Source organism: Mesoplodon densirostris, chromosome 10, assembly GCF_025265405.1.
Source record: "Mesoplodon densirostris isolate mMesDen1 chromosome 10, mMesDen1 primary haplotype, whole genome shotgun sequence".
Taxonomy (NCBI): Eukaryota; Metazoa; Chordata; class Mammalia; order Artiodactyla; family Ziphiidae; genus Mesoplodon; species Mesoplodon densirostris.
The window spans coordinates 28941659-28967228 of NC_082670.1; the positions used below are offsets into that span (position 1 = coordinate 28941659).

The 25570-nt window shown below is 41.6% G+C and overlaps 1 protein-coding gene across 1 annotated transcript; it reads left to right on the forward strand.

Moving 5' to 3' along the window:
• Nucleotides 1-381: 381 nt before the first annotated feature.
• ADGRF1 (adhesion G protein-coupled receptor F1) lies at nt 382-24659 on the forward strand. Its single transcript, XM_060110629.1, has 14 exons — nt 382-504; nt 2633-2690; nt 4552-4701; nt 5678-5851; nt 7788-7888; nt 8899-8957; nt 12586-12737; nt 13888-14051; nt 15706-15894; nt 18209-19582; nt 21257-21298; nt 22306-22365; nt 23974-24040; nt 24586-24659. Exons 1-14 carry the CDS (start codon nt 436-438, stop codon nt 24657-24659), a joined length of 2733 nt encoding a protein of 910 aa, XP_059966612.1. The 5' UTR covers nt 382-435.
• The last annotated feature ends 911 nt before the right edge of the window (nt 24660-25570 follow it).

A 25570-nucleotide genomic window follows, 5' to 3' on the forward strand; every position in this document is an offset into this window, starting at 1 on the left:
GTTATTTGAATGCTTGTCTTTACTGAGATGAAAAGAAAACCTCAGTGAAACATAAAAGGCTGGATGTTAAATGCACCCAGCTACAAAGTTAAGCAAGCCATGATTTTAAAATAGCCTGTGTTGAGTCAAATGTGATCAGTTAGATCAAACTTAAACTTAGAAGAGAGTTCTGGAGAAATTTTCCAGTAGGTTTGCAAAGAGAAAAATTCACTAGCTCTGCAGTGGGAGTGGAAGTGATGTCTCCAGTGGAAAAAAATAACCAAATGCTCAGGGCTTCTGATGAGCCCAGCTAGGCTTTACCCCTGTGTGCATTTAAAATTTTTGTCTTGAATGACTTGTTTTTGTGCCTCAGCCTTGCATGGCGCACACGTCTAGTCACAGACTGTGACTCCAGCTGTTCTTGTCCTATCCAGAAGCAGGAGGGGCCAGGGGAAGATGAGAGTTCCTACGCTCGGGCTCTTCTCCTTCTTCATGATCACCGAGGGCTGGAATGGTTTCCTGGGGGTGAGTTTGTGTACATCCTGTTTTCTTCTCTACCACTTCCCCTCTGTCATTCTGGCACTTTGAGCGGCAGTCACTCTCTAGGCAACCGCAATGACAAAATTTCATAGACTTGGCATCAGAAGTGGTGGGTTCTTGTCTCAACATTACCAGCATTAGCTGTGTGGCCTTGGGTGAGTCATTTCATCTCTTGGAGCTTAGATGACCTGACTGCAAAAACCAGGATCTTGGACTAAGCCACACTGGAGATCTTTTCTAACTCAGCGCATCCTCTCCTATGGCCTCTTTGATGGAGAAAAAGCATATAGATCGACATTAGCAGTCCTTGGCCTCTTTCCTACCTATACTCACTTTCTTTTTTTTTTTCCAATAACCTTTTTTTTAATTGAAGTAATAATTTACATATTTTAGTTTAGTTTACATAGTTAATTTACAATGTTGTGTTAGCTTCAGGTATACAGCAAAGTGATTCAGTTGTACATATATATATGTATACATATACATATTCTTTTTCAGATTCCTTTCCATTATAGGTTATTATAAGACTTTGAGTATAGTTCCCTGTGCTATACAGTAGGTCCTTGTTGTTTATCTGTTTTATACATAGTAGTGTGTATCTGTTAATCCCAAACTCCTAATTTATACCTCCCCCCCGCCCCTGTCCCCTCTGGTGACCATAAGTCTGTTCCCTAAGTCTGTGAGTCTGTCTCTGTTTTGTAAGTAAGTTTGTTTGTATCATTGTTTTAGATTCCCCATATAAGTGATATCATATGATATTTGTCCTTCTCTTTCTGACACACTTCCCTTAGTATGATAATCTCTAGGTCTATCCATGTTGCTGCAAATGGCATTATTTCATTCTTTTATATGCCTGAGTAATATTCCACATTTATGCCACGTCTTCTTTATCCATTCATCCGTCAATGGACACTTAGGTAGTTTCCATGTCTTGGCTATTGTAAATAGTGCTGCTGTGAACATTGGGGTGTATGTATCTTTTCAGATTAGAGTTTTCTCTGGATATATGCCCAGGAGTGGGATTGCAGGATCATATGGCAACACTATTTTTAGTTTTTTTAAGGAACCTCCATACTGCTCTCCATAGTGCCTGCACCAATTTACATTCCCACCAACAGTGTAGGAGGGTCCCTTTTTCTCCACACTCTACTCACTTTCTTGATGCTTTCAACTGGGGTCATGGTTTTAATGTTCTCTGCATGCCAATGACTCCAAAATCTGTGTCTCCTTCTCACACCTGTCCCCCGAACGCCACACTCACCTATCTACTACCTACTTGGTATCTCCAGTTGGGTGCCAATATCCCCTCAACTTAGTATGTCCAAAATTAAACTCTCGGTTTTTTCTCACCAAACCTGCTTCTCCTTGCCCATCTCAGCAAGTGGTATCACTGTCTCTCCAGCTGCTTAGGCAGAAAACTTATTATTATGCTTGACACTTCTCATAATCCATGTCTAAACCATTAGATCTTTTTTTTCTGGTTTTCTCTTTAAAATATATCCAGACTCCAAACACTTCTCACCAACTCCATGGCTACCATCCTGATCCACACCTTCATCATCTCTCGCCTATATTACTTCGATAGCTCCTGAAACGCTCTCATTGCTTCGGTGCTTGTCTATTCCCAACACGGCCGCAGGATTGAGCCTTCTAAAAAGTGGAGTAGAACACATCTTTCCTCTGTTCAGAACTCTCCAGCGGGCTCCCATCCCACTCAAGCAAAAGCTAAGCCCTTGCCACAGCCCAGAAGGAGCTCCAGGATCTGCCTCCCCAGAGATACTCTCTGACGTCACTTCCTGCCCTGCCTCCCCGACTCCACTTAGCTACTCTGGCCTTCACGTGCCAGGCATAGTCTTATCCCAGGGCCTTTGCACCTGTTCTTCCCTCCTCCTGGGAAGTTCTTTCTCAGGGATCCTCACTTTCCTGCTTCCTTCAGGTTTGTGCTCAAAAGGTGCCTCAGCGATGTCCTTTTCTGCCCCCCTCCCCCACCATCCCTGGCTTGCGTTTTAGATCCATGATTTCAGTTTATCTGGGAAATCCAACAAGGCCTTATGAAATACAATATGACCAAGTCTCGCTGTAATTCTTCTTTCTTTTTTTTTCCTCTTAACAGAGTGATGATGGCATCAAAACAAAGCAAGAACTCATTTTGAATAAGAAAAAGCCTCTAGGTGAGACTCCCTCAGATAGCATGGTACAGCACACACGGGAGCCCAGAGAGCAGGGCTCAAATCCCAGGAGTGCTTCTGATGGGTTTTATGATCTGTGGCACATCGTTAAATACCTCAAATCTGTAAAACGATAATTATAGTAATTCCTTGTGAGGATGAAATAATATAATAAAGGCATAGTATCCTGTCCCATAACCAGCCAGTAGCTGCTCCATACTCTTCCTTTCCTTCTTCATCTTGATCCCAATAATGTAACGAATGGCACAGACTTCAGTCTAGGAATGAGTTGTGGTCTGAAATTTGATTTGCGGATCTGATGTTTCAAGCCTGGGTCAGTCCTCAAAAGCCTTTTTACGGTGCCATGAATCTGCCATCCAACGATGTGCTAATAGGGCCATAGACCTTACCACATTGTAGCAAAGCTACAATTCTTTGGGAAAATGAAACCAGAACTTCAACTTGGAATGCCATGGAAAGGTAAAAGCACAAGTATATATTAAACTGTTACCAGTGCCAGGCACTATTCTAAGTGTGTTAGATGAATTAAATCCTCACAGAGATCCTCTGAGTTAGGTACAATCGCCATCTTTATTTTACAGATAGTGAAACTGACAAGGCCGGTGGGTAGGTGGGGCAGGATTCAACGCCCAGTCAGTCTGGCTCCAGGACCAGAGTCATTAATCTTTCCCCCCTTCCCCACCTATTACCTGCTTGGGCCACAGGAGTGGATATCCCCTTAGCTTACATCCCTTGGAGTAATTCCCAAGGCCGGGACAGAGTTTCCGGCCTTAAGGAGATGCGGGGAAGGGTGAGTTGGTGGCAACTACAGCAGGCAGGGGTCTCCTGTAAATGTCCTGGGACATGCTGCAGCTTCTGGATTTCCTTCTGAGAAGCCTAGGGATTGATGCAGCTGCTTTTCTTCCCTATAAATCTCCCAGCTCCTCCGGACCCTTAAGAAATGGGACAGTCTCATAGAAGCTCCCCATCTCACCTGTGCCTGTAGAAAGCATGGTCCCGTCCTGAGAGATCTAAGGGATTCTAAGAGGTTTCACTGCCGATGATAACAAAATGAGACCCAGGAAAAAAGGATGTTCACCTTTTGCCTCTTTTTCTCTGAGGCCCTTCACATTCTTAACCTGGGGTCCACAGAGGACCTTGGGAGGACCTTGAGACCCCCATGGAACTTCATACAGAGTTTCATGTGAATGTGCCTAAGTGAATTCTGGGTGGGATTCCTCTTCTCTCCCAGCCCAAAACACCTAATGGTCTCTTCTTAGGGAAACAAAAGGTACTTCTCAGAAACGATAAGGTGGAGGTGAGGATGCATCAAGGCTCAAGTAAGGTTTGGTTTGGTTTTACTCGTGCATTTCATCTCAGTATCAAATTCAGCGAATTAGTGGAACATTTGTACAGGAGAAGGAAGGGCTCTTTGGAGAGGAAAGAGGGGACTGGGGGTTTTATATCAGAGATACGTTCAGGAGACCAGAGCTGGGGGAGGAGGAGGGGAGAGTGACCAGGACTTTCTCACCTCTTCTCCCTTCAGTCTTGACCCTGAAACTTAACTCTGGATGTGACCTGAGAAGTATGTAAAGTCAGGAGGGCGATGCTTGGGTGGGTCAGAGAGCGCAGAGCAGCTGGCCTGGCAGAAGTCAGAGGAGAGAGGTGTCTTAGGCACCTGTGGACCATCTGATGCTTTGCTCGAGATGCTCATTTTTAGTCCATGTCTGGATGAATGGAAGTGACCAAGCCATGTCCGTGATCCTCAGGCTGAATCTGACAAGTGCTCTGAGGTCATTTGCTCTGCAATATCTCCCTCCCAGCCTGAGAAAAGAAGCCTTTGACTGTCTCTCTTTCTCTCTAGGTCCAATCCAGGAGTACGAGCTGCTGCTTCAGGTAGCCTATCGAGATTCCAAGGAGAAAAGAGATGTGAAGAACTTTCTGAAGCTTTTGGAGCCTTACCCTTTTTTTCTACCTGGGTCGGTGAAGATTATCAGAGCAAAGGCCACCACGTGTGAGTCAGTCTCTGGTAACTGGGAGTGGAAATGGGGAAGGTGGTGTGTGAGTCAGGAGAGGTTAGGTTATGCTGGGGAATCAATCATCCCCCCAGTATCTGTGGCTGAAAAGAATAAATGCTTGTAAAAAATATCTGGCCAACAACACTAATGACCACCACAGTGGGGTTAGGAGAAGTTAAATGATTTATCTAAAGTAAGGTTTCTCAGAGTGTGGTACCCAGACCGATAGTAGCAGCAGCATCAGGGAACTTAAAAGAAATGCAGATCCCTGGCTCCATTCCAGACTTACTGAATCATAAACTTTGGGATGAGACCCCTCCCCAAAGAGTCTGATGCATGATCAAGTTTGAGAACCATTTACTGCACACCATTGTGCATATTTTCACAACCGTATGTGGTGACTTTGCCCCATTTTTTTTTTTTTTTTTTTGGTCTACTGAAAAGGAAAGGTTTCTTAGTGGGAGTTTTAGGTCCAATACAAGCATACAGGATTGCTTAATAAAATTTTTCATCATGACTCTCACTATACAGGTCTCTCTGCCTTTGCCATATTGCTAACAGGGACTTTGGGGGAGTGATGCTAGGTGGATGGGAGCCTCCGATAAGACAGTGGACAAATACCATCTGGAACCCTTTAAATAACTCTCATATTTAACTCTCGACATATCCTCTTCTGCTTCTTTCTCCATGTAAGTGGTACCGACTGGGCACACATCCTTCTTTTAGATGCTAGCCCCAGACATTTGATTGTTATGTTAGCTGGGTTTCTGATCCAATCTCAGTATCTATTGAGTGGGACGTTTCCTTAACCTTAAACATACTTGTTTCTGTCTTGTTTTCATCCTTATAGCTTTTGGAGAGAAATATCTCTAGCTTTTGGTTCAGATTCTATATCAGAACCAAAGGTGAGAACTCAGCCATAGCCAATTTATTAACCAGGTCCCGTGAGACCAAGCTCTGTTTCTTGTGCAGACTGTGGCATCCAGAACAGGGTCCTGCGCTGTGCCTGTGACGACGGCTACTCCTGGTTTTCTCCCTCGTGCCTTGATCCCCAGAAATGCTACCTTCACACGGAGGGATCTCTCCAGAGCTGTGATTGTCATCTCAACAACCTCACCCAGAGTGTCCATTTCTGTGAGAGAACAAGTAAGTGTGTAAGGATACCAAGAGGGGAGCTGGGGCCCCTCCTACCTCCACATGTGACAGAGAGAGAAGGACCACTTGGTCTGTGCCCCAGTGTTTCTCTCTGCCTCCCAGAGAAGAGCCAGTGTTTACAGGGAGTTGGAAGGGCAATGATGACGTACCCTGCTAGGCTTGGCTGGACACAGTGAGAGCTTCGTAAGTGCAGAAAATTCAGAAACGCGAGCTGATGTTTGGGCGCCAGTTCAACCTGGAGGTACATCCAGCTCACCTCGACAATTCTACAATTCTTCTGAGACTTAGGGAGATTCCCTGAAATTCCAAGTAGGGGAACAGCTTGACTAAATAACGTTTTTCTTCCCACCTTCTGTTTACTTCTTTGGCCTACATCAATTTCCAGAAAATAAAAATTTAGAGGTGTGCAAGCAGGGATGGTTACCTAGTGATTATAATGAAAGATATTCTGTAAATTGCCAACAAATATGTTGCCAAATTGCCAAAACCAAACAAAAGTTGAAAGTCTAGTTTAGGAACCAGTGGACGCTGAGGGAGCTACTGCTGACTTAGGTTGATGTTCAGTGGATGATGGGGTGAGCCAGATGACGAGGGCTCCAACAGCTTGAAGGACTTTAAGAAACATCCCCAAAGACTAGTCCAGTTATCTTGAAGCTCCAGATTTTGGTAGAGTGGAGCAAAGAGTGAAGGAGGACCTGAAATAGCCCAGCTTTCCTGGGTCTCCCTGGGTCCCTTTTCCAGAACCACAGCAGTTCAGGTTAAGGTAACACTTATTTGTTTATTTATTTTAAAAATTTGATTGAAGTATAGTTGATTTATAATGTTGTGTTTAATTTCTGCTGTACAGAAAAGTGACTCAGTTTTATATACATCTATCTATCTATCTATCTATACTTTTTCATATTCTTTTCCATTATGGGTTATCAAAGGATATTGAATACAGTTCCCTGTGCTATGCAGTAGGACCTGTTGATTATCCATCCTGTATATAATAGTTTGCATCTGCTAATCCCAGACTCCTAATCCTTCCCGCCTCAAGTAACACGTATTTATTAAACACCATCTTTATACCCAGATCTGGGGCAAATTCTGGGAGGTCACCATGATCAATTAGCAAGCTACTTGGGGAGGCCAGGCTGTTAACACATGAAAGAAGACAATGTGATCTCTTCAACAAATTTTGATGAAAGCCTACACTTTGAAAAGTGGTCCAAGTCTGATCCATCTTTGGGGGATACAAAGATGGATCAGACAGGGATTACACTGACAAGGAGCTTCCCAAAGCAGAGTGGGGACAGACATACATGAGGTGTGTTCACAGATGGATGTGTAGGTGAAGAGGCTGGAAGGGAGGTATGGATAAAGTACTGTAAGAATTTAAAGGAGAGGAAGACTCTTCATCTGGGGTCCAGGGAAGGTCTTGCTAAAGAGGTGCATTTAACTAAGTCCTGAATGAAAGATACACAGGACTTGTCCATCCAGAGGTGGGGAATAACCTGTCCCAGAGGAGAAAAGCACCAGTGATGGGTAAGCAAGGGGTAAGTTGGAGTTAGCAAGTAGTGATTTTTTTTTTTAATTTTTAAATAGGGACAACGTTTATGCTCAGGGCCTAGACTGGGATAAGTGACTGCCTTTTATAACCACATGTGAGTGGCTACTCATTTACCTGCTTATAAGGTCATCTTGATGATCGCACTTTCCCATTATGTTCCAAATCCACAAAAGAAAATTCTGGTTTTATTGATGCTTCCTATATTACCTTAGGTGAACATTCATCATAAAAAGAAATTGACAAAAAAAAGAAGAAAAAAAGGAGTTGAAGTACCACTGTCAAATAGATGGGTTGAATTAGACTTCTGTAATTTTAAGCTATAATATATCAAGTGAGTAATTGTTATCTCTGTAAATTTCTTTTTATTTTCCATAGAGGTTTGGGGTACTTTCAAGATTAATGAAACATTTACAAAAGACCTTTTGGATTCATCTTCTGCTATATACTCCAAATATACCACTGGAATTGAAAGTCAAGTAAGCACCTTCTACTTATTACAAAAGAAATCGTTGCCTAAACGTAAGTTCAGATGTTTCCAATTCAACATATTTATTTAACACATATTCTTAATTATTCATTTTCAATGAGTTATTACATAACAGTTAATCACTCTGCCCACAAGTGATCTACTTTGAACATTTTCTTCCAAGGAGCGTTAAGCAATTGACTTCTTCCCATTTCTTTAGTGTTTAGTTTTGCTCATTTGTTAGGGTAATATTAAACCAAGCCATCTTGATTATTTTCTTTTTTCTTTTTTTTTTTTAAGTACTAAGGATCTTTATTCTCAGGTCTGATATTGAATCTGTGGCTGCAGATAATGTCACTATTTTGAGAATAAAAGTTCCCATTATCTTCATTCTTTGTAAGTCTTCAGCTGCAAAGTTACACATTATTCTCATAACAAGATAAGTGAATCAAGCCTTCTTGATTATTTTCTGATTTTTATTTGTCAAAAGAAAGTTTTCATGATCTAAGCTCAATTGTTAACATTTGGGATTTGTTCCTTAAAGAGGGTTACTGACCAAAATTTTGGACTTCATAATGAAGTCACATAAAACTACCTCTACCTAGGATGGTGGTTTAGATGTGGTTCTAACTGAAGACATGCACAAACACTTCACAGGTAGATTCAGTTTAAGCATCTATTGAAATCAATAGCTTATTTAGGGGAAGAAGAAAATAGATTTTGGATGAATTTATTACATTATCTGGCACCCGACCCATCCTCTAGCCTAAGCAGTTGGTTCTACATTCTTTATTAGCAACCTCAAAATTAAATTATATGTGTGTGCGCAGGCGTGTGTGCGTACATTCTCTGCTATCATTTTAAATGTATTTCTATAACGTGCAACTACCTCTCGCCTTACCTCTTTTCTTTTCTTGGTGCTTCCGTTGGTTATTTATTGTCTGCGACCATTTTTTGCTGAAATGTCTTGCTTGTGTGGGGACAAAGATCAACATATTGCTCTTTGCTCTCTTTGTAAAGCTTAAAGAAGCATACAGAAGTATCCAAGGTTTTGAGTCAGTTCAAGTCACCCAATTTCGGTAAGTAATACAATGGTCTTAGAAAGGCATACCTGGAATCATGCACCCGTCCTGCAGGATGCCTCATCCTGTTTCCAAGTGACCTTGACAGAAAATAAGTCAACTGCATTTTTTTTTTTTTTTTGCGGTACGCGGGCCTCTCACTGCTGTGGCCTCTCCCATTGCGGAGCACAGGCTCTGGAGGCGCAGGCTCAGTGGCCATGGCTCACGGGCCCAGCCGCTCAGCGGCGTGCGAGACCCTCCCGGACCGGGGCATGAACCCACATCCCCTGCACCGGCAGGCGGACCCTCAACCACTGCGCCACCAGGGAAGCCCAGTCAACTGCTTTTTGAAGTAGAATTCTTACTAAAACTGGATAAAAGTCTGTGGTGCTTTAAAAAATCTTAAGAAGAAAGCCTATATTCTCATTTAAATGCCTTTGCGAATATAAATATTAAATGGCATTCTCGAAGCTATGGATCAGAAACTAGAATTGGAAACCCGCATGGCTTGGAAGGAAGCAGGAGGACGTGGTGTGCATGCATGGGAAGGGGCGAGTGGTGGTGACAAAGGTTGTGGGTTGAGGAGGGATGGGTTTTCTCCTTCCATTAACACAGAGGGTGTGATGTTGTATAACTGGGGGCCAGAAGGGGCTCCTTGGGTAGAATATTATATTTTTGTGTAGATATCATGGATGCACCATAGTTCAAAGCCCAGTAGTCATTGTCTACAGCAAATAAAGAGATATTTAGTAAATTAGCCTTTTGTTTATACTTCAATTCAAAAGTTATTTGGTTAGTTACCCGTGTGTGTATTGATTACCAGCTATTTATAGTCTGCTTGATAGAGGAAGTGACTTAGAGGTCAGAGAACTTAACTTCTTATATACTTTTTTCACAGCTAAAGAATAGCTAAAGGAAATTTTCAGTAACTTTTGCTATAAATATACTGTCCTGGACATTATCCTTTAAGCCCTCTCATGTACTTATAAAAAGGCTCACATGTATAATATTCTTTAAAATTCAGTGCTAGGAAAAACACTGCTTCTTTTTTCTTATATCAAGGTCTATATAATTAATCTAACTTCTGTTTTTGACTTTGCTGTCATTGAATTCATAGACAGCATTGAAACTCAATCAACAGTTTTGTATTCAATATTCACATGTTTCTTTTCCTTGGTCCTGGTTTTCTATTTATATTTCTAATTTATATCCCATCATATCTATCTATCTATCTATCTATATATATCTTACAAACTGTCTCCAATAATTTGTAGACAAAATCACAGTAAAAGTAGACATAAGTCTATAAAATAAAACTATTTTGGTTTTACTCTTTACATACATGATCTAAAGTAAATCTTAGTCTCTCACAGTCTCAATTTATTTATCTGTCAAACAGGACTGTTAATACCTGTGGAATTTGATTTAACCTCATTACATAAAATGAAATAATAGAAAAACACTTTTCAAAGACTATAGAAGGGCCATATCAATGAGAAGACATTGTGATCATCACAGCCTAAAAGGGTATTTGGGTTTATTTATTGTGAGTTCATTGTAGTTCAATGTTAGTTCAATGTAGTGATTAAGAATTTGAGCTTTAGAGAGCCAGAGGTTCATATCCATCAATTAATCATTAATGACTTGACCCAACTTCTTTAAGACTCAGTTCTCTTATCTATAAAGTGAGAATAACCCTAACCCTAACCCTCATGGAGTTGCAGGATTAAATTAATCCACGTTATCCCACTTGCTTTCATAACTCCAAAAACCATCTGTATACAGATGGGTTCTAAATTTATTACTTGACCTCAGCCTCTCCCCTAAACTCTGGACTCCAATATCCAATGCCTATTAACATCTCCAGGTGATTTTCTAGTAGGCATGTCAAATGTAACATGTCCAAAATGGGAGTCCTCCAACTCCCCCCCGTCATAAGCTTTCAACTCCTTCTCCCACTGCCTTCCCCATCTCATTTCCAGAGATGCTGTTCTTCTAATTGCACAGACCCAAATCTTAGAGGTATCCTGTCTTAATTTATTTTACAATAAATTATACTTAATTATTGAAGTATAATTTACATACAGTGATATGCTCAAAACTTAATTGTACAGCTTTATTAGCTTTGACAAATACTAATACACGCCACCTCCTATCAAGACAGACCATTTCCATTATCCCCAAAGTTCCCTTGTGCCCCTTTCCAGCCAATCTCCATGCACATTCCTACCTCCCTACCAGAAATAACCACTGATCTTATTTCTTTCACCACAGGCTGGTTTTATTTATGCTAGAACTTTACCTAAATGGAATCATCTACTGTATAGTTTTTTGTGTGTGCCTGGCTTCTTTCACTCAGCCTAAGGCCTTTGAGACTCATCCTTGGCTTTTTGAGTATCAGTGACTCCTTCCTTTTTATTGCCCAGTAATAGTCCATTGTATGAATATACTACAATTTGTTTTTCAATTCCTTGGGGTCGTTCTTGCCTGGTTTCTTTCTCCCACACCCAAAATCTGCTCAGTTAGCAAGTCTTCTGGCTCTGTCTTCAAATACAACCTGAAACTGACCAGTTCACTTTCTCCCCCCACACACTGCTACTCAATCAGTTCAGGGCACCACCCTCTCCTTCCTAACTAGTTTTCCTGCTTCTCTGCTTCCTGCCTTCACCTATTTTCTACACAGCAGCCAGAGTGATGATCTTAAACTATAAATCTGATCATGCCATGCCTTTTCAAAAAGAATAAAACCTTTTAATAAAAGATGAAATTCAGACTCAAATTCACACTGCTCCATCTGGCTCCTGGGTACCTCTCGAGGGTCATCTCCTATCCATCTCTCACCTGCTCATTGAATTTTAGTCACGTTAGCCTTGAAGTTTGTCAGACTCACAGGCATTTTCTTGCCTCCAGTCCTTCTCAGGTGCTGGCCATGCTGTACCAATTCTCTTTGCATCACTGGCTGTTTCTTTTCATCCTTCAGGTCTCAGCTTCAAAGTTCCTCTGCACAGAGAAGCCTTTCCTGACCAGTCTTATTTAAAGTGGGCCTCACGTCTACTTGATATATATATTTTTAAAGATCTACATGAAGAAACCTTTATTTTATTTTAAAAGTTTTATTGGTGTGTTGTTGATTTACAGCGTTGTCTTAGTTTCAGGTGTACAGCAAAGTGAATCAGTTATACATATACATATATCCACCCTTTTTTAGATTCTTTCCCCATATAGGCCATTATAAAGTATTAGGTAGAGTTCCCTGTGCTGTACAGTAGGTCCTTATTAGTTATCTATTTTATATATAGGAGTGTGTATATGTCCATCCCAATCTCCCAATTTCTCCCTCCCCCCACCTTACCCTCTGGTAACCATAAGTTTGTTTTCTACATCTGTAACTCTATCCCTGAACTTGTCTCTCATAACACTTAACAAAACTTGGAATTATATATATATATATATATATATATATGTATATTTGGTGGTTATTTGTTTCTTATTTGCCTTGCCTTCTCCACTGGCACATAAGCTCCAAGAAGGCAAAGACCAAATCTGTTTGATCTATTCCCACGGACCCAATGCCATCCCCACACAGAATAAGCCTTGAGTGACTGAATGAATGAATCTCATTTTTCTTTCCACGTCATCATTGTAGAAATGGAAGCATCATTGCTGGGTATGAAGTTGTTGGTTCCAGCAACACATCTGAACTGCTGTCAGGCATTGGGCAGGCGGCTAAGAAGGCTAAGACAGGCCTGCATCAGCTTTTTCCACTAGAAGACAACTCTTTCAGAGTGTTCGGAAAAGGTAACACTGGATTCCCGTCCTCTGTAGGGAAGTAGATTAGGGGAGCCTAATTAGTAGATTGTATTATATTTTGGAGATGTTCCTGACACAGAATTGTTCTAAGACTGAATTTTAGTAGAAACAAGTAGCTGTTTCTCCTCCCAACCAGGATGAAACTCACTTTCAGCTCACTATTTCAGGCTCTTGCTCATGCGTCAGCTGAGCTCCAATTCTTAGTGTAAACATCACACAAGACTGATTCACTGCAGGCACTGATGGAAATGATTCAGCAATAGTTTCCTGGTATACATGCTGGAAGAGCCCTGGGGCTGATGAAATTCCTAAATCATAATCCAAGGGACCCAGGAAAGAAAGCATTTTTTCCAGGTCATTCACATACACCCAGACACACAAACACACACAGATATACATAGACATACACACCCTACTTCTTTTCCTCAGATGTTTAAAAAATTCTTTACATTCAGTTTTAAACCTCTCTTACCAAGATTTGTGCCCCTTTCAACATTTATTCAACAAATATTTACTAGGTATCCAAAGTGATTAGGCACTTAAGACACAGCAGCGGGGAAAAGAAACAAAATTCATAGCCCTTGTGGTTCTTCCTTTCAAGGCTTCCTCTTCGCAGTCCTCACGTGGTAAGAATATATTATGAAGGGCCAGTTGCAAGAGGAACTAGTGGCTGATCACCATGTGAGAAGCCTTTAAAGGGGCACAAAGTAGGACATGTCATCCCCAAATGGCAACTGCCTATCTTTTAACCCTATCATGACTGCTTTGTCCCATAGTGTCTTGAAGATTTTCTGGTTTTCTAGCATTCTCTTAAAGAGTGAAAATATTTCCTGGGAAGGATCACACCCTGTCTTATTTTCACCGAATAGTTAACTATTTGATAGCCCGTTAAATTCAGATTGTTGGCATAGATCAGACACCTGGAGGGAAAGGGGGCCAGCCTTGGGGAGGGTAGCACATCAGGAAAGGGGAAAAGGGGCTGATGGCGTGAAGCTGGGCATCAAAGACAAACTTCTCCTACTCCTGAGTTTTGCCTGGGTTTTGTCTGAAAACATGACTTAAAAAGTACTGCTTTATAGTTTATAGAGAGTGTCAAAATATTGAGACATTTTTCTTCTTTGTTTCCATTCTTTTCCAGCCCAGTGTAACAGCATATTCTTTGGATTTGGGTCTAAGAATGATGAGTATACTCTTCCCTGTAGCAGCGGCTACTCTGGAAGCATCACGGCCAGGTGCCAACCCTCTGGGTGGCATGTCCTCAGGGAGACATGTGTGCTCTCTGAGCTGGAAGAACTGAAGAAGGTAAAAAAAGCATTTCCACCTTGAAGATTTGCCCTGGTTTTGAGTTTCACAGTGGGTGTCTCCCAGTGAGCATGGCTCATGGTGGAAGGTAAAATGTATCCATTTGTCTCATTGGTCAGAAGTCAGTGACATCAGACCCTGGGAAACCCAGGGAGTGTAGACGTGAGTCGTGAGTCTAGGTAGCAGCCGAGAACCTCAGAAATGTAAGATTGGGTGGTTTTGGGGGGAGGGTGCTGCAGAGGTGTGAATCGATGCTGAAGAGAGCTGAAGATGGCAGAACAGCAAGTAAGCTGGCCTCTGAAAGCCTGGGAATCAAAGATCCAAGTGAAGGTATCAGTCAGAAGCTATAACCTTACTACATTTGCCAGAAAGCGGGGCAGGGACTGAGTCAGCCATATAGAATGATAGAACTCCAGTGGCTCTCCAGGGCCACGTGCCTCACCAACTTCCTTCTGTAGATCAGAAAAGGGGAGACTGAGGGGCTAGTGGCCCCTCTGGTCACAGTAGTGTTGAACTAGAAACGTGGTCCCTTGATTTCCAGTCCAGTGCTATGACCTCCACATGATGCTCTCTTAGGAAGTTTCAAGTACTTAAGACGTAGTAGATGGAAAGAAGATGGAAGCAAACGGTGAGGAGTTAAAACTCAAGTCACGGAAGACGAACTCCAAGACCAGTTCACAGACACTGTCCTGCAAATAGTTCATAGTGAGGAGAACTTCAGTCCCAGCCAGAGACCCTGCTTTGGAAGCAGAGAACCCCACGATATTCACCAAGGGACTGTGGAAGGTTTACGGCTCTCTTTCTGGACCTCAGTTTTCTCATCTGTAAACTGGGGAGGGAGATTGGAGCAGATGTCTTCTGAGGTTTATCCTTGTTCTTGCCTTCTTTGGCCCAGTTTCTGGACATGAATCGTAGCTGGGACTAGGTCACCCCAGGGTGTAAGGACAGTCAGATCCCAGGCACCCTAGGCAGAAAACAGCTCTGTCAGCTGAGAAGAATAAAAAAGGAAAACAGGGGGGATCTGGGATCCTGGGTTGATGTGCTTTCAACAAAGAGAATATCCCTCTCGGCTGCCTTCCAAATTAGCTCAGTGTCCTGGAAGCAGATGGGAGCCTCAAGGAAGAAGTAAAACCCCAAATCCAGTGACCAAGTGTAGCAAAATCTCCCTGTATGTCCCTCTAAATCCTCTCTAGGGATTTCTCAGCATAGTATAATGGATATAACATAGGATTTAGTGCCAAGTAGACCCTACCTTTCCACTTCCTAGCTGGGTACTGTTTGGAAAGTCACTGAATCTCACTGAACATCAGGTTCTGTATCATCAGGGTAACAATTTATATAAAAGTGCTTCTTAGTGAATCTCTTCAAGTTTCAGTTTCCTTAATCATAAAATGAAAATGATCATGGTACCTCCTTTAAAGGGTAGTATAAAGATGAAATCAGTGAATCCCCAGTAAAACATTTAGCACACTGTATGGAAAATAAAAAACACTGAATGACAACCATTATATTGTTGTTATTATTGTTATATGATTATCCTACGTTATAATGCACCATACAAATTCTGGTTATTCGTGGCCATGAAATCTGATTTAAGTCTGATGAAGCACAAGCATTTCATTGTTTTCTAGAACATAACCATTTCTATTCCTAGAATTTCAGTGTGATGGCCAGCAACGCCACTGAGGCAACCGTGTCTTCCTTGGTGCAGAATCTTTCAGTGGTCATTCAGCAAAACCTATCAACCACAGCCGGGAATCTGGCTTCTGTGGTGTCAATTCTGGGCAATATCTCATCCCTGTCCCTAGGACGACACTTCAATGTGTCCAGTTCGACAATGGAGGTAAGGTCTGCCTGAGCTTGAATGGCTCACTTTAAATGCTCAATCTTGCAGGAGGAATGGCAGAAGCCCCAGTTGATGGGGTGCCATTGAAAAGGACCAAAGAGCCATGTAACAGTCTTGACGTGAGCTTCACTGCTTCCTCAGCAGTGTATAAGCAACCTCCGGGATCAATTATGTGAGTTCAATGTGAGAGGGAGCTGCCTCCAGGCAGACTGCCTGGACAGCATCTGGCTGAGGGGAAGGCGTGAGCCTCTGCTCTGAATGACACAGTGCCAAGTTTTTAATATTTAATATTGAGTCGGCAGTTGTTCCTTCCCGTGGCCATAAGCTCTGACTTTAGTATATGATATTTAATATATTTTAAGAACTCCATTTTTTCGACTGGGGAATTCATGATTTAGTTTGGATATTTAAAAATTAACTTTAGGGCTTCCCTGGTGGCGCAGTGGTTGAGAGTCCGCCTGCCGATGCAGGGGATACGGGTTCGTGCCCCGGTCTGGGAAGATCCCACATGCCGCGGAGAGGCTGGGCCCGTGAGCCATGGCCGCTGGGCCTGTGCGTCCGGAGCCTGTGCTCCGCAATGGGGGAGGCCACAACAGTGAGAGGCCCGTGTACAGAAAAAAAAAAAAAAAAAAAAAAAAAAAAAAAAAAAAAAAAAAAATTAACTTTAAAAATTACTCAAATGAGACATGCTCAGTATAAGATATGCAAATAAACAAAAAGAAAAATAAGTGATATGTAATCTTGTCACCCTAGAATAGCCACTGCTTACATTTTGCGTGTCACCTCCGTGCCTAGAAAATTGACAAAGGACACATAGCAGGTACTCAATAAATATTTGTTAAATAAATATCCCTCCAAACACTTTGGATGTGTGCATTTTATATGTTAAAGCATATAATATTTTACAAAATTGGGTTATATAATGTATATGTCACATAATCCCACAATCCTGCTTAACTATATAAGGTGAACATAACATCAGAGATGACATTAAGTGTGAATAAGTTAAACCCCCTGAATCAAAGATGCTCAGATTTGTTTTGTTTTTTAGAGTCTGGCTATGCATTGTTTACAAGAGACTAACTAAAACAAGATGACACAAAAAGGCTAAAAATAAGATGAAGGACAAAAACAGAGCAGCAAACACAAACAAAAAGAAGGCAGAGGTTGCTGGGGCAATAGGAGAAGCTCACTGTGGGATTCGGGCCAGAAGCCACAGAGGGCTCAGTTAGGGTAAGACTCAGCCAGAGGGATAGACGCCCGCAGCAGATGCCTGGGAACCAGACCCGTAAGAGTGAGTGAGGGTCCTGGGTGAGAAAACGCTGCCTTCCAGGTACGTTTGGAAAAGGAACCTGGTTTTTGTTGTTGCAATTGTTTTTGTTTGTTTGTTTGGCCTTACTGCTTGAGGGATGTTAGTTCCCCAACCAGGGATGGATCCTGGGCCTTCAGCAGTGAAAGCACAGAATCCTAACCACTGAATTGCCAGGGAATTCCTTTAAAATGAATCTCAAACTGAGACTGACCCTTAAAACCCACAACAACTCAATGCTTCCTTGTTGCATGTCCAGTGTTTAAGGATTTTTGCTATATATTCTCCTCTATTAAAGAAAAGTCATAAATACAAATGAATTAAAACTTGAACATTCATGACATGAATTTAGAACTTCTAATATTAGCAGAAAAACATGATATGGGAAAGCAATTGCAAGTAACGTTTCACTCTTGGACCCTCAGCCTGAGGACTCATGCAGTCCCGTTTGGCATCTCAGAAGGAAGAAAATGCACACTCTGCAGCACCCATTGCAGGATTCTCCTCCTCTATGCCAAAGCCCCAACCGGAGTATGAATACCCAGGGGTGATCACCCTGGAACTGACATGATTCTGCTGACCCTCATTTCTTTTTTTTTTTTTTTTTTTTTTTTGCGGTACGCGGGCCTGTCACTGTTGTGGCCTCTCCCGTTGTGGAGCACAGGCTCCGGACTCGCAGGCTCAGTGGCCATGGCTCAACGACCCAGCCGCTCCACGACATGTGGGATCTTCCCGGACCGGGGCACGAACCTGTGTCCCCTGCATCGGCAGGCAGACTCTCAACCACTGCGCCACCAGGGAAGCCCTGACCCTCATTTCTTAACCCAATGCTTCCACTGCGTGGAGCACCAGAGCTGAATTTCATTGCTGAGTTTTAATGTGGTCCTCAACTGAGCCAATTCTCTGGGCAATTTTCCTGAGCTTAAGACTAATGACTATCCACCCGTAGTCCTCTGACCTGTTTACTCAAAATCCAACCTGACTTTCACCCTTGTATTTCAGAATGTCATCAGTATATCTGACCACATCCTTAATTCTGCCTCGGTAACCAACTGGACAGTGTTACTTCAGAAAGAAAAGAATGCTGGATCCCAGTTACTAGAGTCACTGGAAAATATCAGCGTTCTAGTCCCTTCGACAGCTCTGCCTCTGGAATTTTCTCGAGAATTCATTGACTGGAAAGGGATTCCAGCATCCTCAAATCAAAGCAATTTGGGTTATAACTATCAGACTGAAATGTTCCCCCAAAACTCCTCCATTCCCATCAGAGGCCATGCATTAATTAGGTCAGACCAATTCCGGGAACCCCTTCCAGAAACTATCATCAGCATGACCTCCTTGACCCTGGGGAACATTCTACCTGCTACCAAAAATGGAAATGCTCAGGTCAATGGGCCCGTGATATCCATAGTTATCGCAAACTATTCCATCAATGAAATTTTCCTGACTTTTTCCAAGATAGAATCAAATCTGAGCCAGCCTCATTGTATGTTTTGGGATTTCAACCATTTGCAGTGGAACGATAATGGCTGCCACCTAGTGAATGAAACTCCAGACTCTGTGACGTGCCGCTGTACTCACCTGACCTCCTTCTCCATGCTGATGTCACCCTCTGTCCCCCCTCCCATCGTTCCCGTTGTGAAATGGATCACCTTTGTGGGACTGGGGGTCTCCATCGGAAGTCTCATCTTATATCTGACCATCGAAGCTCTGTTTTGGAAGCAGGTCAACAAAAGCCAAACCTCACACACACGTCACATTTGCATGGTGAACATAGCCCTGTGCCTCCTGATCGCAGACATCTGGTTTATTGTCGCTACCTCCGTGGACACCACGGCAAACCCTTCTGGAGTCTGCACAGCTGCAGTGTTCTTTACACACTTTTTCTACCTCTCCTTGTTCTTTTGGATGCTTACGCTCGGCTTCCTGCTGGCTTATCGGGTTATCCTCGTGTTCCACCACATGGCCACGCCTTTGTTGGTGGCTGTCGGGTTCTGCCTGGGCTATGGGTGTCCTCTCATTATATCCATCATCACCATTGCGGTCACACAACCCAGCAATGGCTATGAAAGGAAGGATGTGTGTTGGCTTAACTGGTCCGATGGGAGCAAACCTCTCTTGGCCTTTGCGGGTCCTGCCCTGACTATTGTGGCTGTGAATTTGGTGGTGGTCCTGTTAGTTCTCACGAAGCTCTGGAGGCCCGCTGTTGGAGAAAGGCTGACTCAGGAGAGCAAGGCCACTGTCGTCCGTATAGGGAGGAGCCTTCTCGTTCTGACCCCCCTGCTAGGGCTCACCTGGGGGTTTGGCATAGGAACAATGGTTGACAGCCAGAATCTGGCCTGGCATGTTATTTTCGCATCACTCAATGCATCCCAGGTAAGAGCGATGAGAACAACCTATTACATCATCGGGTAATTGGAATAAATGTAGAGAAGTGAGGATGGGAAGACCACTCTGGGGGCGATCTCATTTCCCTGCCTCTAGCAGGACTATTATAACCCAAATTGCCTGGCAACAGTGAATAGAAAAAAATAAAATAAAAAAAGATCCCGTCTTCCCAACAGTTATTCTCATACTGAAGCAGAATATTAGGCTTCTTCAGTAATCCATTCCGGGGTTTTAAATCTGTTAGAGTTCACGTAGTTAACTCTCATCTCTCTTGCCGTTGACCCAGTCCTCTTTGTCTTGTGCTGATGTCTGTTAAAGCACACAGGGAAAGGGAAATAAATCCAGAGTGCTTTTTGAGTCTGAATGGTGCAAGGGAAGTCCCCAACGTGCCATAAAGCAGGGCCTGGCCAACTGTAGGCAGCACTGTCTTTGTAAATAAAGTTTTATTGGAACACAGCCATGCCCATTCATCTACATAGGGTCTGTGGCTGTCTTCCTTGCACAGGCAGAACTGAGCAGTTGTAAGAGACTGGATGACCTGCAAAACCTGAAATATTTACTCTCTGGCTCTTTACAGAAAAAGTTTGCCAAACTCTGCTGCCAAGGCTGGGTTTTACATGCCATGATCAGAGAGTGTTCAGGGAGTAGGTGGGCAAAGCAATCCTTAGGTTTTGGTGAATCGGGAAGAGAGTGTTCAGTCCTGGTTCAAGAAATATTTACTGGTTCTCCTCTGGACAATGACTCAGGGTAGTGGTGGTTAAATGTTTGAGCTCTGGAGTTAAATAGCTCTGGGCTCAAATATGTCATGCTATCCAACTGTGTGACTGCTAACAAATTATTTAATTTCTCTATACCTTAATTCTCTCATTTGGTACACAGGGATAATATTATTACCTGTATCTTAGAGTAAATGTGAAGAGTAAATGAGATCATTTAGCACTTAGTGCAGTGCCTGGCACAGAGTAAGTGCTCAGTAAGTATCTCCTGAATCCAGTTGGTTCTCCACCTACTGCAACAAACCAGGGTACATTTAGGTGGTGGCACAGAGGGCAGTCATGGAGAGCACACACCTAATGGTGACAGGTTTAGGGAACTTCTGTCCAGGGCCCTTGGTGACATGCTGTCTGAACAGACACCAATTGAGGGTCCTCTGCCTGGGAGGAGAATTTCAAGGTCCAAGAAAGACTCTGCCAAGGGTTACAGAAGGGCTGGATGGACCTGATGGAAAGGATGCTGATATAGTCAACTTCCTCTACTTGGCCTTGGGGTCGGACTTCAGTGACTGCTGACATCATAGACGCTTAGTTAACGTTTGTTTAATGCCTAAAGAAAGACTAAGACATAGAAGCAAATGGAAGTTCTTTGTTTTGGGTTTAGGATGACACAAAGGGGAAAATGATGCTCCATGTGTGTTTCAGACCTTATTCATGCAATAATTTAATTATATGTTCAACCAAAAAAAAAATGTTTGCATACTTTGTGTTAATCCAGGCATCGTGGAGTTTACACAGTATCCTTACCTTCAAGGACCCACAGTCAACAGGGGGACAGACAAGGAAATAATTTCAATGTTGGGGGATATAATAGAATAGTAATACATAAAAATGCTTTCTTTACTGGAAAAGGAAAAGATAATACATGTGCCTTATTCCTTTTTTTAAGGGCTTTTTCATCTTATGTTTTGGAATGCTCTTGGATAGTAAGGTATGTGTATTCATTTCTCTCTTTCTCCTTTAACCCAGGCATCTAGTCCCTCCCCTTCAGTTCTAGGGCCCTTATTCATATATAAGAAGTTAGACCATGGGTACCTGCATAATAAAATTCTATAATTTCACAAAAGGCAGGTTCAGTCAGGAGACAAAGAAACTAAACACTCATTGCTGATAATAGAGCTGTAGAGAACTAACCACAACATATAATGTGAACATTGTAGAAAAAAAGGGGAAACTTGTTTTTACTTTTAAATTATGATTTGGCATAATTAACCAGCAGAAAAACTTTCCTTAGGGGTGAATTCCTTTTTGCTCCTTTACTTAATTTATTCATTCACTTAGAATATGCTGAAAGGCCTATCTATTTGTATGTTTCTAGAATTTTATATAGTAAATATTACATAGCCTCTAACATTAAATAGAATTCCTAATGAAGGATGACCAATGTAAGTAAATGATAATAGAAAAAACCTTAAACTTCTTTCATTATTTTTCTAAGCTTTGAGCAATTCTGCAGAGAGAGGTAAAGACAATAAGCTAAAAAATGTAGCCTCTGTTTTAATAAGAAGATAAGGATATTTTATAATTATCATAATTGGTGCACATGCCTCCAAACCCCTGTTTACAAAGAAGCAATTTGCCTCCTTCTTGATTGGACTAAATAATTCTGTTGTTGGCACCATTCACTTGATGAGGACACTCTCCACTTCAAAGACAAACTTCGATTTAGCCACTATTGCCAATTACTAATGTCTAGAATCTGAATTATTATGTTTTTTGGTACTGTTGCTCTTTGTTTCATTCTAGATTTGTTTACGGGTAAAGAAAAGAAATAAAGGAAAAGCAATCCTTTCATCAGATCCACATGCTTAAAGTCTATTAAATGTTTCTGGGAAATACTACTACTAAATAACAATTACACTCTGCAGTTTTGTTCTTGATTTGCCTCTGTATGATTGCCTATGTGTAGTTCCTCACTATTTCTTTTTTGCCCTGTAGCTGCAAAAGCTGCTACTCAACAAGTTGTCTCCTTTAAGCTTTTGGAATCAAGCATCAAAGGTAATCATCTCCTGCAGTGGTGGAGGCAATTCGTGGAGTTCCAGTTTTGCACTTTTATACACAGTCCCACGGCAAGCCCACTTTTGTGTAAACCCCTTGAGTTTCTGTCACGTTATATTCCTGGTATCTGGCACGATGTCCAGCACATGGTCAATACTCATTAAAGAGCTGTTGAATGAATGAGTGAATGAGTGAATGGATGAATGGATGCGAAGGTGTGGAAAGCTTCAAGGATGCTCAGGCATGGGGTTCTGTGGTGCTCTTGTGAGCAAATACATTTCAACAGTGTTGTTTGTTATAGTCTGACTTGTCTCCCAATATCTAGAATCAATAGGGTCCTTCTCTCTGCCTGCCTGTCTAGATCTCCTGCAGACCCCTTTTCCTTCTCCAGAAAATCAGAGGGGGAAGTCTACATTAACTTCTAATATATAAAAGGATCTTTATGAATTTTCTCTTATGCTGGTGTACCTGACTTTGTCCCTTGCAATTTTAGCTCTTCAGTCTACAAACTGACAAGTTTGTATGGAAACAAAGGATTCTTGTTTTCATTCTTTGCCACAAAAGTGCAATCCATGTAAGGAACAGTATAGTTAGGATCAAAAGTACTTGCCTCTCGGTTTTGTATTTTTGACGTTAACTCAGACTTTTGTCTTTTAGCAAGACACGGAGGGCCTTTCAGAAAGGGTTCTAAAGCAGAAATTTCTGTGTGTGATAAAAATCAGCCAATTTAAGTGCATGAAAAACTACATGGATATTTAGAGATTTTTAACAAGGGATAATATAACGTTTTGAAATAAAAAAAACAGTGAGGAAATTAGCCTCTGACATTTTTATAAAATAATTTTCCTGCGTCTGCATTTCATAGGAGAGGGCTGTGGGTTAGGAAGCTGCGACCCCAGGAGCTGGCAGACCTGCCCTGTATTTCTGACTCAGTAACCAATTGGCTGTGTGACCTCAGGAAAGTCACTTAGTACCTTTTGGTTTCAATGTTCTCAAGATGTAAAAATTAAGTGTTAGACTAGTTACTCAAAGCAGAAGTTCTAATATTCTGTGATTTTGATTTTATGTCTTGAAGAACTAAAATCCCTTGAACCAGAAAATGTGAAACTAATGAATCATTCTCTACTCTTAAGAAAAGGAGGGAGTTAACAGCATGTGTGACTGCATTAAAGTCGAACCTTAGTTGGTAAAGCAAGACAGGACACTCCCCGCCCTACGAAGCAGGAAGTCAGAGTTTTTCTCATTGGAAGGGCAAAGAGAGAAAAACACTGAAAAGTAAAATACACCAAAACCAAAAGTAAAGATGCCTGACAGTGGTTTATCTCCCTGTTTTTAATGTAAATTGTTGACCCTTTTCAGAAGGCAACAGTGGTCAGTGAGGGCTTTGCATCTTCTGGATTTGTACCCCTTCTCCAGTTTCACTTTCAAATTAGGTGACAAAAATGAGATTTTGTTTTCTTGGTAGGTGGCTCATTTGCTTTAAAGTAAATGTACATTTGGCAGAAGAAAAAAATGAGTATTTGTAATTTCTGAGGGAGTTTGAATGAAAAAGCAGGCACCTAGAAGAATACTTTGAATGCCTAAATGACTTGGTTTTCTTTTGTGCAGCAAAACTCATCAGATTCATCTGTCAAACCCAGATTCAAAAAGACTTTCAACCCATTCCAACACAAAGGTGAGTTACAACAAACCAAAGGTTCTAAGGGGTAGGAAGAAAGAGCATGAATCCATCATGGGCAACTCACTTTAGAGTCCAATCAAAATTCTTTGAAGTTCAGATAAAGTTCAAGTGTCGGAACTTGAAAAAGCATATTTCCCTCCCCAAATGCTCCATGTGCTCATCCAGAAGCTTTGGGTCCTGTTATCACTGCCACCAACCAGCCTGAGGGCTTTTAATAAATCTCTTTATCTTTTTGGACCTTTGTTCCTCATCAGTAAAAAGAAAAACTAAGAGATCACTAAGTTTCCTTCCAGCAGTAACATTCAGTGATCTCAAACCAATCTCATTCCCCAGCGTCTGAAAATACGGTGCTTCTCTTCTCAAATGAGAGATGTCTGACGAATGTAAGCTTCTATGGCATTAATAAAATGCTGTACACCCTAACCTCTTCCTAACACTGTCCAGAATTGTAAGGAATTGCATAGGCTTATTTTTATTTTGGTCTTATGCTTGATTCCAACATAATAGCAATAATTCTTATCCTCTTTTTCCTCTTTTAGGCATTTATGTACTTTCTTATACTGGAGAGTCCTCAAATGACATCATGCTAACTCAGTTTTCATCAACTGAATAAGGCCAGGAGCCCTAAAATCAAGGAAAATTTTTTGGAGCAAATTGACATTAGAGCTCAGTGTCAGTGAAGAAATCATGCTCAATATTCAATGAATTTTTCTGATTTTGGAGTCTGAGAATATAATAAGGAACTCTCAGCAGTTTCATGACAGCCATCTTTATTTTCAGTTAAATGGAGAGATTTACTTCCATGGGTTTTGATTCAAAGGAATTGCTTCATAAATGTAGAAGATTAGGTTTTTGTCGGAAATTATGTCAGTTGTACTAGCCCCTCACTGCCACAAACTATGGTTTCCTTTTTCATAAAATAGCATTATTCATGTGACATTTCTAATCACCTGAATTGGAGTAAGGAAATGTCATGAAATCACTTTAGATACATTGATGGACCATGTTCACTTTCTTATAAAAAAGTCACTGGTGAAATTTCCTAGAGAAAAGGCGTTTTCCTCCAAAAACTTCCAGTTGGATTTTATGCTTGTTTTTGCTTTTTAGGTACAGTCACTGAACTTTGAAAGTTAATCAGAAACAAAATAGAAGTGTCCATTTCAGATAGCTTCATAGTCGTTACTTAGGAAGTATAAAGCAGTATTTTATATATATATATATATAAATATATAAAATGCATTAGTTTTCAGTTTACAAGTCACTTTCATCTGGTCCCCCATCCAATAATGTGAGGTGTCCAGGCAGACCTAGTGCAGAGATGATGAAATAGAGGCTTGGACAGGTGAAGTGACTTCCCAAAGTGAAGCCAGTAAAGGGCGCTTTTAGGACTTTTGGTTCCTAGTCCATTTCTACAACCTCATAACAGTCTTGAAAATTACCTGCAATCCTAAGCAAGCCTTATGAGGTTAGATACGAGATTCATCCTCCCAGAATTCTCTCTATGTAAGAGGAAAATTGAGGGAG

What these genes read in the sequence shown, in the direction of transcription:
- ADGRF1 (XM_060110629.1), top strand. Translation starts at nt 436, where the DNA reads ATGAGAGTTCCTACGCTCGGGCTCTTCTCCTTCTTCATGATCACCGAG. An exon ending in GCTGGAATGGTTTCCTGGGG is followed by an intron (nt 505 to 2,632) that starts GTGAGTTTGTGT and finishes TCCTCTTAACAG; the next exon opens with AGTGATGATGGCATCAAAAC. An exon ending in CATCACTCAATGCATCCCAG is followed by an intron (nt 19,583 to 21,256) that starts GTAAGAGCGATG and finishes CCTTTTTTTAAG; the next exon opens with GGCTTTTTCATCTTATGTTT.